The sequence below is a fragment of the Populus euphratica genome, unplaced genomic scaffold, assembly GCF_000495115.2.
Source record: "Populus euphratica unplaced genomic scaffold, PopEup_1.0 scaffold109.1, whole genome shotgun sequence".
In the NCBI taxonomy this organism is placed as follows: domain Eukaryota; kingdom Viridiplantae; phylum Streptophyta; class Magnoliopsida; order Malpighiales; family Salicaceae; genus Populus; species Populus euphratica.
Genome location: NW_011499999.1, coordinates 566,685 through 585,601, shown reverse-complemented (window position 1 = coordinate 585,601; position 18,917 = coordinate 566,685). Strand labels below are relative to the sequence as shown.

At 33.5% G+C, this 18,917-nt stretch overlaps 2 protein-coding genes and 1 long non-coding RNA gene across 6 annotated transcripts in view; 2 read left to right on the top strand and 1 right to left on the bottom strand.

Moving 5' to 3' along the window:
• Positions 1-13,666, bottom strand: part of LOC105140811 (uncharacterized) — an 18,028-nt gene extending 4,362 nt beyond the window's left edge. The window contains exons 1-2 of the long non-coding RNA XR_845243.1: positions 13,655-13,666; positions 1,226-1,231 (exon numbers count right to left, since the gene is read on the bottom strand). This is a non-coding gene — a long non-coding RNA (uncharacterized LOC105140811). The remainder of the gene's footprint in view (positions 1-1,225; positions 1,232-13,654) is intronic.
• Positions 2,082-9,415, top strand: LOC105140810 (uncharacterized). The gene is made up of 7 exons (XM_011047804.1): positions 2,082-2,778; positions 2,947-3,182; positions 4,401-5,049; positions 5,500-5,866; positions 6,701-6,795; positions 7,611-7,805; positions 8,456-9,415. The coding sequence occupies exons 1-7, from the start codon at positions 2,569-2,571 to the stop codon at positions 9,077-9,079; spliced, it is 2,376 nt and encodes a 791-aa protein (XP_011046106.1). The 5' UTR covers positions 2,082-2,568; the 3' UTR covers positions 9,080-9,415.
• Positions 13,667-13,987: 321 nt separating the features above from the next.
• On the top strand, positions 13,988-18,759 carry LOC105140812 (uncharacterized). Of its 4 annotated transcripts, none has more exons than XM_011047805.1 (6): positions 13,988-14,509; positions 14,609-14,728; positions 14,852-14,905; positions 15,634-15,797; positions 16,124-16,300; positions 18,494-18,756. In XM_011047805.1, exons 1-6 carry the CDS (start codon positions 14,078-14,080, stop codon positions 18,702-18,704), a joined length of 1,158 nt encoding a protein of 385 aa, XP_011046107.1. In that variant the 5' UTR covers positions 13,988-14,077; the 3' UTR covers positions 18,705-18,756. The 4 variants fall into 4 exon arrangements, with proteins under 4 accessions (XP_011046107.1, XP_011046109.1, XP_011046108.1 ...); XM_011047807.1 differs by lacking the exon at positions 18,494-18,756 and adding an exon at positions 16,976-17,191; XM_011047808.1 differs by having other exon boundaries at positions 14,021-14,509; positions 14,653-14,728; positions 18,494-18,759.
• The last annotated feature ends 158 nt before the right edge of the window (positions 18,760-18,917 follow it).

The following is an 18,917-nucleotide window of genomic DNA, read 5'->3' as shown; positions in this document are numbered from 1 at the left end:
ATTAGTGGATCCTTTAACCTTGATATTTGTTGTTATCATTGTTTAATCTTTACATTAATTTTCTGTCTTAAAGTTCTCATCAACTTCTTCTTCTTCCTCCTTTTCTTCTTATTTATTTATTTATTATTTTTATTACTATTACTACTACTATTGTTGTTGTAATTGTTATTGTTGTATTATTGTTATCTATAATTTATACAATTAACTTCTCTGTGGTTCTACCTTAGTCTTGCCGGGTTATTTATTACTTCAATACTCCTACACTTAGAAGAAGATATCAATCTTTTGGTCATGTCAATTGTCATGTTGACTACCTCAAAGAACATCCTCTGGGTGAAAATTGTTACTTTTATTTCAAAAATAATTTTCAACCAGCTTCTTCTAAAAGGAAGTTTTCTTCCCTTCTCATTTTTTGTACCAAATTTTTTGTTCCATGGATATGTTCATGGTTCTATGATTATAATCTATAAAATGGACATCCAATACTTGTTCATAAATTTAAAATCAAATGGTGGGATTCCTTTGCAGTTGAGTCCAAAAGTTCCAAATTAGCTGTTACAGAATAGTTACAAAAATATCAAACGGCTCCCATCATTGATCATCATCCTCAATCAAAGTTTTTAACCCGAAAGGCTCAAATGACAGCTCTCTTTGCCTCTACTAGAATTGATGAGGAATACCTACAAATAGTACAAGGCATTATACAAAGTCAAGATCCGAAAATAGTCTTGTTCCACTCTAGCTTATCTAGCTCAATATCCCCTACCATTTTCCTTGGAGATGATAATGAAGATGACTGTTTTGGTATCTTGCAACCTATCAAATGACATTAAAAAAAAGAAGAGTATTTCAGACTTTCTTAGGCTTATCTGTTTAGAGTTTATATCTTTTCGACTCAACTATTTTGAGTTCCTTTGTTTAAAGCCTATTTGTTTTAGGCTTTTCTACAAATATTACTTGCTACTACAAACATACAAATCAAGTGTCGGTAATAAGAAGACACCAATTGAAAGTCCCACAAAAAACATGGGCATCTTTTATTTTGTCATCACCCAATAATGGTAGACAATGCCACATGGGTTCACATAGGTTCTGAAAGAATCTTCATACTTTTCAACAAGACGCTTTTTTCTCTTCCATGACAACTTGTCTATAAAAGAAAACTCCTAAAACCTCAGAAGATAGACTAATTTTTCCCGCAGAAAATTTTACTCTCCCTTGTAACTCATATCTGCAGCCCATCTCCATTCTTTTCTGTAACTAATATCTCATGTATTGATTTATGTTACAAATTTAAGTAAGATTTTATTTTTATTATTTTCATTCTTGTTATATTTTATGTACATTTAAGTATGCTTTGTATTTGATCAAGAATTCTGACATTGTCGATCTTGCCTTGTTCATTCGCATAAAAAATTTGTATTTATTTGTTTATTCTTTTTATAAAATCAATATATAAATTGAAAACCTGTAACTTGATTTTTTAGACATTCTCAAATATAACAATACCATATACTAAGTTATTTATATTATCTTATCTAGAGTGTGTGTATTAGTTATTATAATCTTAATTTGAAAAGCATTTTCAACTAAAAAAATTAAATTATTTTTTATTTAACCTTAATTTCAATCAAATATATATATATATAAATACCAACCAACCTCAACCACAACTATAAAAATTACTATAATATTAAACACACTTGACAATCATACTTTACTCTAACATTAGATAGTTGACTATTATATCATGTCTTAACATCTAGGACCTACAATATTACTTTTCCCTAATAAAATTTAAATTAATTATTTTATTTCTAATTATTTTTTTAACATCAACCGGTTCCTATGAAAAAAAATAATCCCACCTTCCATTACATACCTAATAAGTTTTTTTTTTAAGAATAACTATTGCACTTCTCCAATTCATAATATGTGTTTCGGTAATCAGTGAGAGGTGCTCAACAATTTTAATATATTGTATAATAATAATTTTTTTTTTTTTTTTTAAGTGAGACTGCTTCCCTGAAATGTAACGATACTGAAATGATCGGTCCATCTATATAGTCAAAGAATACGAAAGTGTTAGATGAACACGCGTGTTCCTTTGCTTTTTTCCTCTTCTTATATTCTATTGCTCTTATCTTTTCAATGCGCTGTGGAAGGAATCTAGAAAGGACAGGTCTTGGCGAAGCAAAAGCAGTGCAAATAGCGTCTCTAGAGAATAAGGAGGGAGAAGCTGATTCTCTTCTTGAGCAAATTGTAAACAGTAGTGGTGCTATTCCTTCTGTAATAACATTCTTTTCGTTTTTTTAAACTCCACCCCCACATGATTTATTGCTTGATTGATTCAGAAAACACCACCTTGCCTGCCCACACAGTTGCCCATTTCTTTTTTTCTGGTTCTTTTTAAAAAAAAAATTTCTGGGGTTTTGACTCGTTCTACCTACGACCCCAACAAGTCAGCGAATCGCAGATTAACAATAACACTGTTTACTCAGTGATTCATGCTGTGTTGCTGATCAAATCATTAGATCGAGTGAAAAGAAGAGAAGAAAGGAAGGAGTGATGTGGCCCGTGGTAGTAATATTTGCTGGTGGCTTTCTTTCTGGCCTGCTCACTCTTGTTGCTTTACAAGCTTTGGGTGTTTATGTTTTGATTAAAAGATTGAATCGAAAGACTCAACAACAACATGCATCACATTCTTATTCTTCTTCTCTTCCACATCATCAAGACCTCGATCCCCAACAGTCCCTTGATTATGCCCATAACAAGAAGGTATCTCTCTGTGGTATCTTTCAATTACTAACGTTCATCCATCGTGCATAGATAGAGAAATGCATGTTCACACCACAATCGTGCACATTTAAACTCATTGTTGATTTTGTCTTTTAGTAGTTAAAGGTTTTTTTTTTTTTCATTCGCTGATTTACTTCTGTGACTCAGGGATATGTCTGGGTTCTTGATTCAGATAAGGTTCTGAAAAATTGGCCAGTGGAAAAAGTACCGAAAGATCAAAAGAAGAAAAAGGAGCTCCTTGAGGTCACTCCCATCCGAAAACAGGCAAAAATCAAGGGTAGTTCACTTATTTTGACAGATTCAGGTGGTTCACATAGAGTTATACCTTTGAAAGGTTGTGCAATAGAAGCTGTGTCAGCTACAAGCCTTCCATCAAGAAAATGGTAACTGCTGTCTTATGGGATACTTTTGGTTGGCTTCTATTACGCCGTATAGTTTCACACATGCTAATTAATCAATTGCCTTCATATTGCTTTTTTGGGGTTGGTTTTGCTATTGACAAGTCAAGGACCAAATACTTAAGCCTCCTACTTCTATGTGCGTTGATTTTTGCTCAGAATTTCATTTTGGAAAAGAACTTCAGCTTGATAGTTCAGTAACTATTTCTCATTCACAGCTCCTTGTAGTGGTGCGACCATGGTTGTCAAACCGAGATTTGAATCATGAATTGTAAAGCTCATTTTTGGGATTATGAATTGCTGATTCAGTACATGAAAATGACATTTAAAAGATATATAATGTTATAAATATTTTTTAAATAAAGGGAGTTTTGATCATTTGCAAAACAAAGTATGCAACAAATCATTTATTTTTTTAGTTCTTAGTTGCTAAATGACCCCAAAGTCTCAAAATTTAACATATTGATCATTCTAAAGACTAAATAACTTACATATCTAAGAGCTATCATCTAACTATGTAAACTACTAGATCTCCGAGTTTTAATAAAAAGTAATAGTCTCATTCTTCCCCAATTTTAATATCACCTTTGTCATTCTTGTTGTCTTTGGTACTCTTACTTTCTTTTACTCTTGCCTTTCTTTGTAAGATTTAATTTATAATACATTTCAGTCTCAATTAGAAGTATTAATCAAAGAAAATTGCCTTAGCATTTTTATTCTCACTAATTTCACTTTCATTTTCTATTTTAGTTGACTCATAAAATTCAATGAATAATACTGAATCAACCAGAATTATGACTGAATCATAGGATACATGTACACCCGTGATTCATTTTTTATGTGAATTGATACGAATCATTAGATTCTAATAACCATGGTTTCAACCATCAGGATTTCCATTACTCGTAAAATGCTGCCAGTGTAATGGTTAGTGCCATTTAAGCAACCACATTTGTTCAGGATGTCAACTTCCTTCTTGACTTAACTCATCAGTTTGAACCTGTTTGACCAGGACTGAAATACTTGCCTTTGAAATCTTACTGAAATTCCATGTAACTCAGCTCAATAGAATCAAAATTTGCATTTATTTAGTGTTAGAAATATGCATGTTACTTGATTCAGTAAAGAATAGCTCAAGAAGTTATGGTGTCTTTTTCACCTTTATCTAAGGAGAAACATGACTAGTCTCTATTCCTACAACAGGGCCAAAAGATTTCCAATAAAAGTGGAAAGCAAAACATCACCAATATATAATGCAAGTAAGACAGTCTTTATATTTCTTGAGACATCCTGGGAGAAGGAGTCATGGTGTAAAGCCCTCCGTCTTGCTTCAAGTGATGACCAAGAAAAACTTAACTGGTTCATCAAGTTGAATGAAGAGTTCCTACGATATTTGACATCCTTAAATACAGAATACCCTTCATTTATGAAACCCTCTGTTGGTTTCTATGTTGAGCCAATTGATAGGGCCAGTAGGTTTGATGGTTCTGAATCAAAGGTTCGCCTGTTTTGGAAAAAGCTTGCCAGAAAGGCATCAAAGAGTGGTGTAGAAAATAAGGTGAGTTCCTTGTTAGGTCGTGAAGAGAGAAAGATTAATGATAAGTATCATCCATCCCTATCAACATCGAAGGCCCCTATCAACTCCGAGGAAGAAAATATCTCGTTACCTTCGTCATCAACCAGTTCCCGTGCCTCAAGCCTAAGCCAGCTTCAAGTCATTTCTGATGCAGACGCTGATGAAAAGTTAAATGTTGATGAGGGAACACTCTGCTGGAACTTGATTATTTCTCGGCTCTTTTTTGATGCCAAAAGCAATGACAGGATGAAGAGTTTAACACAAGCGCGGATTCAGGTCTATTATTTCCCAAATTATATTCAATAGCATTTAGTTTTGTCCATTGATGCATGTTAGATTCTGCTATAAGTAGATGATGCTTTGCTTGTAGTTTTAATATCTGCAGTGGGTAGCAATTTTGGGGATTGGTCTATCAAATAATTTTTATTTTAATGTAAGAGCACTTAAGAATGTAGCTTTAATATTGGTTCTGATCCGTGCTTATTATTCAGCCTTTTAGTGTTCATGAATTCCAAATGCTTGGATTTTTCCATGCCCTGATTTATACAGTAGATAGAACTCTTGCAACAGGGAATATATCCTGCTTCCATTTGAACTTATGAACCGTGTTCCATAGGCGAGGAGAAAATTGTTATAACGTAATAGGTGTTCTTTGATGAATATGAACATTTTTTTTAAAAAAAAAAATGTACTCAGACATTGTTCTTTCCTGATTTTGGATCACAGAGAACTTTGTCCAATATGAGGACCCCCAGTTACATTGGCGAAGTCATATGTACTGATCTAAACCTTGGGAATCTCCCGCCTTATATCCATGGTATTAGGGTTCTTCCTACACACATGAATGAGGTATGGGCATGGGAAGTTGATATCGAATATTGTGGCGGGCTAGTGCTAGATATTGAAACAAGACTGGAAGTTCGTGACCTAGATTTGCAGAAAGGTGTGGTGGATACAGACTTGGGATCCAGCTCTGTTAGGGATGCTTCATCAGACCTTCTGGAAGGTTTTGAACATCTTGGAAAGCAGTTGAATTTTTCTGAAGGGACTGTTGATTCACGAGAAAGGAAGGATGAGGGTAATCCTATGTCTGGTAAGCATAGAAGATTCTTACTGATTTATATCTGTCTGTTAGTTTGCAAGTTAATGCTTTCAAATATTACTAACTCACATGTACAGAAAAGAAAACCTTGTATGATCCAAAAGTTGCAATCAAACTTTCGCAGTGATTCAGTTGCCAGATCTTGAAGACGCTGATGGGTGTCCTCAACTTTCATATGTAAAACAAAATACTGGAATGTTGCCTAACTGCTTTTTAACTTTGTAGTTAATTCAGACCACTGTTGTGGTAATATTATTTGAAAATGATGTTGACTTGCATGCACATGGGTGGATGCATTCATTCATACAAACAAGATAGCATCAGATTTCAATGTAAACTAAATCTAGGATCCTGTTCTTTGTCACCTAAAAAGCCCTAAATAAGGTCAATTTTTTTTTCAAGGTTTTGGTCGCTTCTCATTTCTATGTTCATGCAGGAAATGAGTTGGTTTTTTCCATTAATGAACATTGCATAAACTCCTTTAAAGAATTGTGTCTTTGTATCCAGAAACAAACCTATGAGGATGAGATGGTTATAACTGTTTTTCCTAATTAAGATTAGTTCATGACATGCATGGGTCCTGGTCCATGCAATATCATCTTAAATTAGGAAGCAAGGAGGTAGACATGTGTCAGGATGATAAACATGTAAATTTTCTTTATTCCACTTATTGTAGCAGTTTTCTCTATTCCACTTATTGCAACAGTCTTAATGGTTAGTGCAGTTATTTATTGTTATTTTGGACAGGAGGAATTCTTAATTGACTGTTTTAATGGAAATTCACAATAAACAATACCAACTGAGCCTCATCTTTTCTTGCTACAGATGAATTAAAGGACTTTAAGAGTGGCATAACAACATCAACGAATGTATCTAGGTGGAAGTCCCTCCTTAATTCTGTTGCAAAACAGGTTTCACAGGTTTGTATAAAACTTTTTCTGTATATATAGGTTGTTTGTACCTATATGCAAAGATACATATATCCTTATTATATGGTGTTTATCCCTTGAATTAGTTTGAATTCAATTGTGGTATTTGCCTGTAATTCAGTATCTTAGTTATGTTACTATTATCGACATTTAGGATATTTGTTTCCCACAAGTTTTTTTCTTTACCATCAGTCAGATGAGATCTTGCCACATGATACCTGTTATAGTTGTCTAATAAAAACAGTGTTCAAATAAAGACTTGCTATTTATGTTCGTTGGCCCCTCAAGCTGGAGGCAAAATCACTTTAGCCACCATTCTCTTATGTTGTTGTCTTTCTTCATTCCCCATTAGTTGTGCTTGGCATGCCCTCCTATTTTCTCAAAGGAATATTGGATCTATGATGCTGTCTTCGATTCTTTAGCCTCTATTTCAACATCCTTTTTTAAGGGATTCTGCTTTTTATGTTTATAATTTCATCTTAACCATGTGAAATTCATCATTGTAGAGCTTACAAATTAATTTTCATGGTAAACTATTTCCATCTTGATTGAAAACATGGAGAAGAAAATAATAAGAGTAATAAAAGATTACTTAGGTTGGTCATATGAGGTGGAGCCATTACAGATGTTGCATTATGGTTTTCAAAAGTGAGTCCTGGCTTTTTACATTATGGTACTTGCAGAAGTCCCATTAACTCAAATCATCACGTTATTTGTATAGAACAACATTGAGGGTACTTGCAGAAGTCCCATTAACTCAAAGTGAACTTTCTCTTGCCAAGTAACTGATTGATTATCGATTGCAGGTGCCACTCTCTTTGTCAATAAGGTTAGGATCCGTTCGTGGAACAGTGCGATTACATATTAAGCCACCTCCCTCTGATCAGTTATGGTTTGGCTTCACATCCACGCCTGATGTGGAGTTTGAGTTGGAGTCTTCTGTTGGGGAACACAGGATCACTAGTGGGCAAGTAGCGTTATACCTGATCAATAAATTTAAGGTATGGAACTTCCTTGTTGCATAGGACTATTTACTATTATTTTAATTTTCCTTCAACACATAAGCAGTCAGTCATTACTTGGGTCGCTATGTTGCTTGACATGATGTCTGCATTGATGAGCATGCAGCTCTAAGCAACTATCTCTCTTCCTCCTCTTGAAATGCATTTCGCAGTAAATTTCATCTTTTAAATTGCAGTAGTTTCTTTTTTTCCTAACCAAAAGAACCTTGACTAAGCCAGAAGCTCTTTTCCTTTCTGAACGGATATTGCAAGTAGTTCCATCATTGTAGTGAATCATATTCTGACTATGATACTCAAAAACTTCCAAGTCTATTTATGGAGTGTTAGATGTTTGTGTTTTCTGATGGAGGCATGTTCTTATCACAACTCCTAGTCCCCTGTATTTGCATTCTTTGTTTTTGTTGAGTTGGAAAAGTCTAGGACCCTTGCTAGTCATATGTGAGATTAACACCTTGCTTAAACTGCCTTTCAGATGATCAGTTTGTGAATCTCGGAATTGTTGTCAATTGTGATTTTCTATTAGGTTGCTTTTAGTTAGTGTTTGGAATTTTTGGTACTTCTATGGAAATAAAATAGGATGAATGATAGATGCAAGGTAAGTTCATCCAATGCTCCTTTTAATAATGCAGGCTGCAATCCGGGAGACAATGGTTCTTCCAAATTGTGAAAGCGTGTGCATTCCCTGGATGTTAGCAGAAAAGAATGACTGGGTCCCTCGAAATGTTGCTCCTTTTATATGGGTTAATCAAGAAGCCGCTAGTGATAATGCCACTGCACTTGAACTTTTGAACTCCCAACTTGATGCAAAAACCAAGATTGAAGCTGGCGGGGAAACCTCATACGATCATCCAGAAAGCAAGCATCAGAAAACAAGGAATGCTGAAAATGTTCAACCACCATATTCTGATTCTTCAGATGATTTGACTCAAGCGTTAAGCTCTAAGAAGCCATCAATGAAAAATGACAAGTCATCGCAAGATCTAATAACTCCTTTGTTGGCAAACAGTGAAGCGCTAGAAACTGGCCAAAACAGCTCAGGGTATGCCTCGGAAAGTCAATCACCTTCTTGGTCTCTGATATCTCTGGAGAAACAGACTCGTTCTGTTGAAGAAGATGATTCAAGACCAAAGAAAATGGGAAGGAGGGCAAAGATGCTTGATCTAGGGAAGAAGATGGGGGAGAAATTGGAAGAAAAGAGGCGCCATATTGAAGAAAAGGGTAGGAATATCGTTGACAAGATGCGAGGACCATGAAAATGCCAAAACATGTAGACTGTTGGGAGAGACAAGAAATGGTGGCAAATACTACTTTCTTCATTGAGGGATGAAGGCATCGATCAGTTCACATACATGGTATCTATTTTTTAGGTTGAGATAAATCCTTGGGTACAGAAATTCATTTACATTTATTTCATGAAGAATAAGATACAGCGAGGAGGCTCGAATTGACAACAAAAATAGGTATATATAGAAAGCAACTTTATGCCTTGAATTTACATAGATAGGTCTTTGTTGTAAGAGTGACATGACTAATTATAGTTATACATGTATTCTGGATCGAGAGACTTGCACAGTTGCACAGTTACTTTACATGGATTTTCATTGTTGCTCTGCCTTTTGTAGGCTTAAAGAGCTACTCTACTTTTTCTTTAAGGTTTTTTAAGTCATCGGCTTGCAAAGAGTTTAGAAAAATTATTATTATGCTATATTATATATTAAAATGTATGGGAAAAACGTTGCAGATTTTCTTAGATACAGACGCATTGTTCTATGGACAACATTGCAGCATCTCGAGAGGTGTATTTTTCTATGTTTTTAAGTTAAAAATTGCGGTCGGGAGAGTTGTTTCTTTCTTGTGTTTTAATTAAGAATTGCGATTAAAAAAGTTGTTTTCTCTGTAAAAAATTACTGGGTTTGGCTAACAAATTAGACTTAAAACACTTTTAAAACATACCAATAATGTTGGGTCCTTCCTAGCAAGATTGAATGGTGTTGGTCCTTTCTAGTAAGATTGAATAATGTTAGGGGTTTTTTGTTATTAATTTTTAATTTTTAATTATTTTGAATTAACTTTTGGCAAGCAAGATATAATAAATTTAAAATTTTTTAATTTTAAATTAATATTTTTGTATTATTTTTAATTTTTTAAAATATTAATATTTTTTATATTTTTATATTATTTTTAAATAGTTTTTTTTAAAAAAAAAAATTTAAGATTGCATCTAGGCCCAAAAAATTTAAAATTTTTTAATTTTTTTCTTTACTTTAAATTAATATTTTTTAATATATTTTTATATTATTTTTTAAAATATTATTTTAAAAAAAATATAAATTAAATCTAACGTAATTGATCTTGCTCACTCTAGGACTTAATGCTAATGGATCAGGCGAGAACCAACTCTAAAGGTCTTAGGTCATGCCTTCTAGCACGACAAAATAGAATTGAGCCTTGTATTATTCACTAAAACAAAACAACATTGGCCCTACATACCACTATGATCCAATGTTCAATTGATCCCTGCAATTACTAGAACCCAATATCTTTGGTCCCTTTTCAACGAGGACCTAACAACAAGACCTAACCTTACCTCCCACCACACCATGACCCAACTATTTTGGGCCTCCCACCATATATAAGATGCGACAATGTTGTGCTTAGTCTCTCACCACACTAGGATACAAGAACATTGGGCCTAGCCTTCTATTTTATTAGGATCTAATAGCGTTGGGACCTTCTTCCACCAAGACCTAATAACTTTGAATTTTGATCCCATCAGGATCTAATATCGTTAGACTATACATATTGCCATGGCCCAACGCCAAATTAAACCCTGCTACAACCATGATCTAACATCTAGTTGAGCCCTGCTGCTATTATGACCCAATATCTTTAGGTTTTTTTTAACTAGGATCCAACAGCTTGGGTCATGCCCAACAGTAAGACCCACCAACATTAACCCCTGCATAACACAATAACCTACCATTCAATTAGGCTCTGCTGCCATTAAACCTTATCTTTAGGGTCTTCCTCTCTCTGGGACTTAACAACTTTAGGCCATGATCACATTAGGACCCAACATTGTTGGATTATGCTGGGATACTAGGCCCAGCATCATTGGACGAGCCTGTTGCATTCAAAATCTAGGTCTACAATTAGTTAGGAGTAAACCAGTAGATCCACTGAGTCAACCTAGAACTCAAGTGATTTAGCAAAAACCCAGAAGAAACCTTATTTTTTTCAATTATGTTTTTTATCCGACCCTAAACCCCCCCTTTTTATATATATTTTCTAATTAGTTACTAACTGATTTCAAAGTTTACTATATAAATACTAGAAGAGTGTTTTATTTTTTTCATGTGAAATTTAAAACCTTTTAGTATATATACTATATGTTTACAAGAAAAAAATTATGTTTTGTCAATGTTGGATAATAAACATTTTTTGTTTAAATATTTAAACTTAGAAAAGTAAAATAACATATTTTCAATGTGGAATAAAAAACTTTTTAAAATAATCTTTTAAATTTAATTTTTTATAACGTGTATAGTCTATATTAATATGAATTGTTTCTCATTTTTTTCATATAAAATATCAAAACATCAAATATTTTTTTGAAATTTTTTCGGGTGACTCGGGCCTTGATTGAGTCTATTTCATTGAAAATCTAGCTTGCAATTGGCTCAGAGTAAACCAACCAACTTGCTGGGTCAATCCAAAACTCAAATGACCCGACAAAAATCCAATAAAGACTTTTTAAAAAAAAATATGTTTCAGTTGGTTTCTAACTCATTTCAAAGTTTATTATATAAATACTAGAAGAATATTTTATTTTTGTAATGTGAGATTTGAAATCCTTTGGCGTAGATGCTCTATGTTCACAAGAAAAAAATTATGTTTTTTCAATATGGAATAATAATTTTTTTTTGTTTAAATACTTTAACTTAGAAGAATAAAAAAGTATTTTTTCAATGTAGGATAAAAAACCTTTTGAAATAATCTTTGAAACTTAATTGTTTATAATATTTATAGCCTATATCTACATTGATTGTATTTTTTTTAAATTCTTCATATAAAATATTAAAACCTCAAATATTTTTTTTAATTTTTTGGGTTGACCCGAGTCAAATTATGTAACCCAAGACCCCACCTCTTTGTCGGGTCAACCCCCAAACCAGGTTTGAAAACTATGGTTGCCATGAAAATGTAAATTTAAAGAATACAATTGAAAAAAATAAAGTAATGTGACCAGTTAAAAAATTAAAAACTTAAAATGAACAAAACCTCCACTCTTTTATTTTGTTTAGAAGCTTCTTTTAAAAAATACTGATTATTTGACTCGTGACAGAGCATGAGTTACATAGCTAGTAAATATTAAAAGAGATCAATTTCTCTCTTCACTTTTAATTGTGGATTTTATTAATGATTTTTTTTTTAAAAAAATTAACTTTTATTTTGCAAACAATTGAATTTGTTTTAGTCTTAATTAAATCTTAATTGTATTTTTTTAAGTGACGGTTGAATTGAAAGATGAAGGATTAAAGTGATATATGTGGGTAAATTAAAAGGGTGACTTTACAATTTATTTGAAAACTTTATTTTCATCTTTTATCTTTTTCAACTATTAGGTAATTAGTACTTTTATTTAAAAAAAGTATTTTGGTATTAATTTTTCTTTTTCTTTTTTTTAGTATTTATTTTTTATGGAGGAGAAAAAAAAGTCACTAAATTCCAGTTTAGAGAGTTGTTGATGGGAAAATTAAGTGGTTTTTTTTTCCCATCTTGAAAACAACTTAATAAAAAAATTTGAGTTTTAAAATATTTTTGATTTTGAGTTGATTTTAGGTTTTAGATTGTTTTTTTTTATGTGTTTTTAAAGGCTACGAATTGGTTTAACAAGGTTCATAAAGACGTTTTCTAAGTGTTTTTAATAAAAAATAGGTTGATAAAAAGTTTTTAGATAAAAAATAAACCTAGTTTTTCTAGCTACAAGTAGCTGAATTATAGGATTTCTTGATGATGCATTGCTTATTTGTTTTTTTGAATAATTAGGTGGCAAATACCTAATTAAACTTAAAAAAAAAACTCGCATGTGTGAGCCTGGCTTTGCAGGCTTACGTACTAGGCCTAATGCTTGGCCTCAATTTTTTTTCCTTTCAAAATCTTGATTGTTTTATATTTATATGTGTTTTTTTTAATAATTCTAATTTTATATTTAGATTAATATTCTTTATAATGTTTTTGGGTTTTTTAGCCTTTGTTGAATAATGATTATTTTTTAATTATACTATATGTGTTTAATTTTTTTATGATTCATTTGTATTTTTTAATGTTTTGTATAGATTAAATATTATTTTCTATGATATTTTTAACAAGTTCAATCATGCATAGTATTTTTTTCCTTTTATTTTTTTTCAATAAATTTTATGAGTGTCATTCTCTATTAGAAATTTATTTTTATAAACAAATTGATTAAATAAAAATAAATAAATAAACCGTATTGCAATATTAAATATCTTGATTTATACTGATATCTTAATTTTTATAAGTATGTTTTTATTCATCATCAATTACTATTTTTTCATTTATTTACAAAATGATATGTAATATATTTAATTGGATGCGTGTATAAGTTTTTCAATTTATATTTATAATTTTTTTATGTAAAAAATCACATTGATCATTTCAATTTAATTTTTATTTTTATAATTTTATAATTTGTTTTCTAAACTCTTTTATAGAAGGTTTATTATTTTTAATTTCACTACTTAATCAAAGTTGATGGTGTGTGTGTATATATATATATATGTTAAAAAATTATTTTTAATAACAATCCTATATATTTACGGTGCATTTAGATTATCTTCTACTTGTTTTTTCATTTTTAATTGAAACTATAAATCGAAGCATTTATTTAATTTTTTAAATATAGTACTAGTTTGGGCTTCGATGCCCCAACTGTACAGTGGACTGGGCCTTTGTCGTCCTAGTCTTTTCTTCTTTTTAATTGGATCCCTTCAATTGAATCTTATTGTAGATCCATTTATTATTCTGGGTTAATTTTTTATTTCGCAATGCAATCCTAAGAATGTTTGTCTTTTTTTTTAAATGCAATCTTTTTAAAATACACATCACATCTTCTAAAAATAAACATACATGCTTTTCATTAAAAACAAATCACCACACCTCACACCGGAACACCGAAAGTCCAACTGGGCCTCCGTCTCTGCCGATTGATAAGAAGAGGAGGCGGCATGGTGTTGGTGATGAGGTCTACCTCTTCTTGCCTGACCTTATCTCCTGCACCACCACCACCACCACCTCACCGATCCCGTGCCTGTAATCATCTCTCCACACAAAAACAATGCAAGAGAAACTCGAGGAATTATTGCATTACGAGGCCCCAGATACCGTCTCCTCCTCTTTCTAGGGAGGCTTTAGGCTTCAGGGTCTTCGTTCTTTCTGATTTGCACACCGACTACCCAGAGAACATGAATTGGGTTAAGTCCTTATCAACTAAGGCCTACAAAAATGATCTTCTTCTTCTTGCTGGCGATGTCGCTGAGACTTACCACAACTTTTACTCCACTATGTCCCTTCTCAAGGATAGATTTCAACATGTCTTCTATGTTCCCGGGAATCATGATCTTTGGTGTCGCTCCGAGCCTGAGGGCTTCCCATATTATGTAAGCAATCTTGTTTTAGTTTCCCTCTAGCCATTTAACAACTTTACTTTCCTTCTCATTTTTTTCCTTTTCCTGAATGACAAAAGAAATGCATTTCAGCTTGATTCTCTAGAAAAGCTGAATAAATTGCTTGATGCATGTAGAGGACTTGGAGTTCAAACCAGACCAATGGTGTTAGATGGCCTCGGAATCGTGCCTTTGTTTTCTTGGTACCATGAGGTAATTGGGGTGCAAATCCTATTCCTGATATTTTTGCCCTTCTGCTTCTAAACTAGAAAGCGCCGATGGCTGGTCAATTCAATGGCTAATGCTTTCATCATGCACAACTTACTTTTCCTGCAGAGTTTTGATAGAGAGATGGACATTGCTGGCATACGAATTCCTTCTTTGGAGATGGTGATTCACTTTCTTTTATGCTCGTAAGATTTCAAAAACATGGATGATAACAAAATCACCATCTATAATTTGTATAGTTATGATGCTTGACTTAACTTTCATATGGATTTAGTTCTGTTTTGATACTTGACAGTGCATGGCACCCGTGACATTCCCTCTGTCCTTCATCAGTAAAGGAAAATGGAATTACCATATTGACAATCTAATATAGAGTAGATTGAGTTAATCAATCTTAGATACCTAGATGGTTGGCTATTTAGCGCCTGATTTTCTCAAGCTTTTCCATATTGAAAAAAGACAGTATTTGATTATTTATCTTGGTGCAAGATTTTATACTTGCAGCATCTAAATGCTTGAAACTTGAAGTATCTCGGAGTCTGGGAATTGATAGGAGCTTTAGGGGTTGGTTCATAGTTTGGGAGTTTCAGTACTGGTCGTTGTAGATCTAACCATTTTAAGTAAAGAGGAAAGGATGAAAGCAGAACAACTTTGCATCGCGCATAGTCACTGGCTAGAGTGAACCTCTAGGTGTTTATGTAGGTGATTCATCCTAAAAAGACTATGTGGATGCTATTCTTTGGGTTTGTTTAGAACTCCTTTCATTTGTTCATCTGCCTTTTTATTTGTCTGGTTTACTTCACAATCAAGTAATTTATAGTTTGTGACATTGTAAATGCTCGTAATTTTTTTTGAGTTGTGCATATCCATTTAATTTGTTTTAATTGTAGGTATGCAAGGACTTTCATGCATGCAAATGGCCAAGGGAAATATCAAACAGATCAACCTCTCTTGCCTCATACTTTGATGCAATGAATGAAGAAAATGAGGACGCAATTAAATTAATCAAAAATACATGCACTCAAATAATTACATTCTCTCACTTTCTTCCCAGGTTAGTTGCTCTAAAACTTTTATTGCAATACTCAGAAATTACTTCTTAAAACTTAAAAATCACCACAAACTATGAAGCTTGCTATTGTTTTATATCTATTCTTGGAACTCCAGTGCTATTTTTTTTTGTTAGTTTGTTTTTATCATATAGAGATTCATCTTCTTATAATTCTCTAAATCTAACTCCTGTTCATTAAGGTTGGATGCGTTTTGCTCGGAAAAACTGGAGCATAAATAAACATCAAATGACTCAAAGCCACCACTTAGCATTTAAGATTTTCTTACTATACAGATACATCATTTGTCACACCCTTTTCTTAAACCCAGGCAAGAACTCTGTCCAGAGAAAAGGATGCTATTTTATCCGAACCTTCCAAAAATCATTGGTTCTGATTTTCTCGAGGTTCGCATAAGGTCAATACATGGAAGTGAGGGGAATGCTTCTGCATGCCATGTGTTTGGTCATACACATTTTTGCTGGGATTCTGTGCTTGATGGTATAAGGTAAATCCATTCCTTTGACGCAAAAGTTTTAATTACAGTTATCACTCAGTTTTTTTATGTCCTTGGTGCGAGAAGAAATGATATAAGATGAATATTTTTTCTGTGTTCGCTGAATTGCAAACTTGAGTTGTGAAGAGTGAAAACTCAAAGACAGTAGAGACTAATATTATTTGGAAAATTAGAAGAATTGTATCATGTTGAGATGCGCTCTATCTTTTAACAGAAACTATATGACATTTTGGAAGGATATAGGAATATAAAATCTGTTCAATTCCCAAGATTCTAGGTGATAGAGGACAGGTTTGTGGGACTGTTTTAGGGACTGAACGTTAACATGAATTGTCTGCATTACTAGGACTTAAAAGGTATCTATATTGCAAAAAAAGGAACTATGAACCTAAGAATGTGTACTATCCTATGTTATGTGATGTAAGAAGATTTTCTTTATGCTGAAACTGCTAAGAAAGATGGTATGTGCTGACCTTAGGAAGGAGGTCTCATGGATACATGATTGATTCGTAAGTGGACTTCTGTGGGGACAAAAATATTTAAACTCATGAGGAGATTCACCTCACTTTTAATTGCGTGGTCCTATAAGAAATTATTGCTTAGAATCATATAAGGAAATCCAGGGGAGTCGGATGCTAACAAATTGAGGAATTTGTCCTGATTTAGGTCTTAACAGCGTTAGGAAGATGCAGCTATCGATGCTTGTAAAGAGCTGGTGTTGTTGTCAAGTTTAGCAAGGATAGTTAATTTCAGGAGTTAGGACTACACGAGGAATGACTCATTTCCCACACATTATTTTCATGGAGCATTGACTAGATTGTGAGCTTGGCCCCTGTGTGTAGTTTTCTTATGGAACCTTCTTCAAAGGAAAATGATAAATTTCTTGAAACTGTTAATGACAAAATCTGGTGGAACATCAGCATGCCAATGGCAGAAATTGTGCCTGAAAATGGGAAAGCTTGAGAGAGCACACAGAACAATGAACATAGCAAACATGTAGAAAGAGAGCTGCCATAATTGGAAGCAGCAGCTGCAGTTTTCCAGCAGAGATTGTAGTTACATAGTAGCCTATTGCCATTGTAGATTTCTGTGTTTGCTGTCCCTTCTGCTCTCTCTAAACTATTTATAGCTGGCAGACTTCCCAATTTTGACAACTGCAATAATTTCTGCCATTAACAAAAAGAATTGCTTATTTTCCCATGGAATGATCATCTTGTAGCTGTGGCTGGGGTTGATTTAAATAAAAATCTTAGTTTTCAGATTGAATACAAAAAATTTACTTTTCTAATTTCCAATAGGCAAGGTTGATTACTAAGATTAAATCATTCATTTCTTGGATTTATGCTGAAGATAACTGGATCAGACCAGGATCTGACTTTTAAATGAGTTGAGAGATGTTGCCCATGTGAATAGTTGCGGTAGGTTATGGAACTGGTACCTAAACTATTGGATTAAGTTAATTAGAGCATAGCCTTTTGGAGCTCAGAAGCTCCTTGGAGTTAAATATGACATGTCAGTGTTGTAGGCAGGTCTCAGGGGATGCAGAAAAGCACCTCTGATAGGTTAGACAATCAAGTTAAGCTTTTCAATAGTTTCAATATAAATATATAATTGTAGTTTAGCTTCATACCTTCTGTGGGATCTAATTTTTTTCTTCTTAAATCATGATTTCATGCATCTGATAGGGGATGGACATCAAAAAGTGAAAAATAAAAATAAAAAGAGTATAGTATATTAAAAGTGGTCATAGATCCAGGACATCCTATGAGATGGTGGATCGATCAGATGGGTTCAAGAATGGATACCCTAGGTGCCCTTCATCTAGATTTATTGTTATAATCATTAGAGTTCAGGATATAAAATGGGGTAGGAGGCATATTTGTGTAGGAGAAAAAGGGAAGATCATCTTTCCTTTCAACACCGGCTTTTTGATAACATACAAACTTGGTATAATTATACCATCCACAAGAGAGATTGGGATGAAATAGTCCAAAATGCAGGGATACCCCCTTCTGTAACTCTTCAAATTATTTTTTTTGGATTGACCACAGCTAAGAGATGCCTTAGCTGTGACAATAGTGAGTATTCTTGACTTCTGAAGTGATACTTCAGACGGTTAACAAACATAAGAGTCATTTTTTAGGAGGCGCATCAATCTCATCAAAACGTCTGAAATTAATGCAGGTATATACAGGCACCTCTGGCTTACCCTAGAGAAAGGAAGAGAAGGATGAATGGAGGTGAAACTTGGCTGCCATTTTGTGTCTATTCTGGTGGGAAGTTTGCAGATAGACTATCACCATGTTATTGGTCTGATTATTATGCCGCTCATCCAAGAGCACCTCATCTCACTGAACTTGCTCCTTGGGTAGCCAGATTCTATAACCGAGCATAACACTCTCATTCATATTCCACAATGATAAAGTATATATAGGAATACACCCTTTTAACTAGTTGTATACTTTCTGAACCCACCAACCACCAACCCCAACCCCCCCCGGGTGGACAGTTCATTGAAGTAGTGCCCCCACACAGCGGGACATCTCCCAGTCCGTTGAAGTAGTGTCCTGATTCTGTGTGTGCGCTGCTACTGCCTTGAAAAAATTTG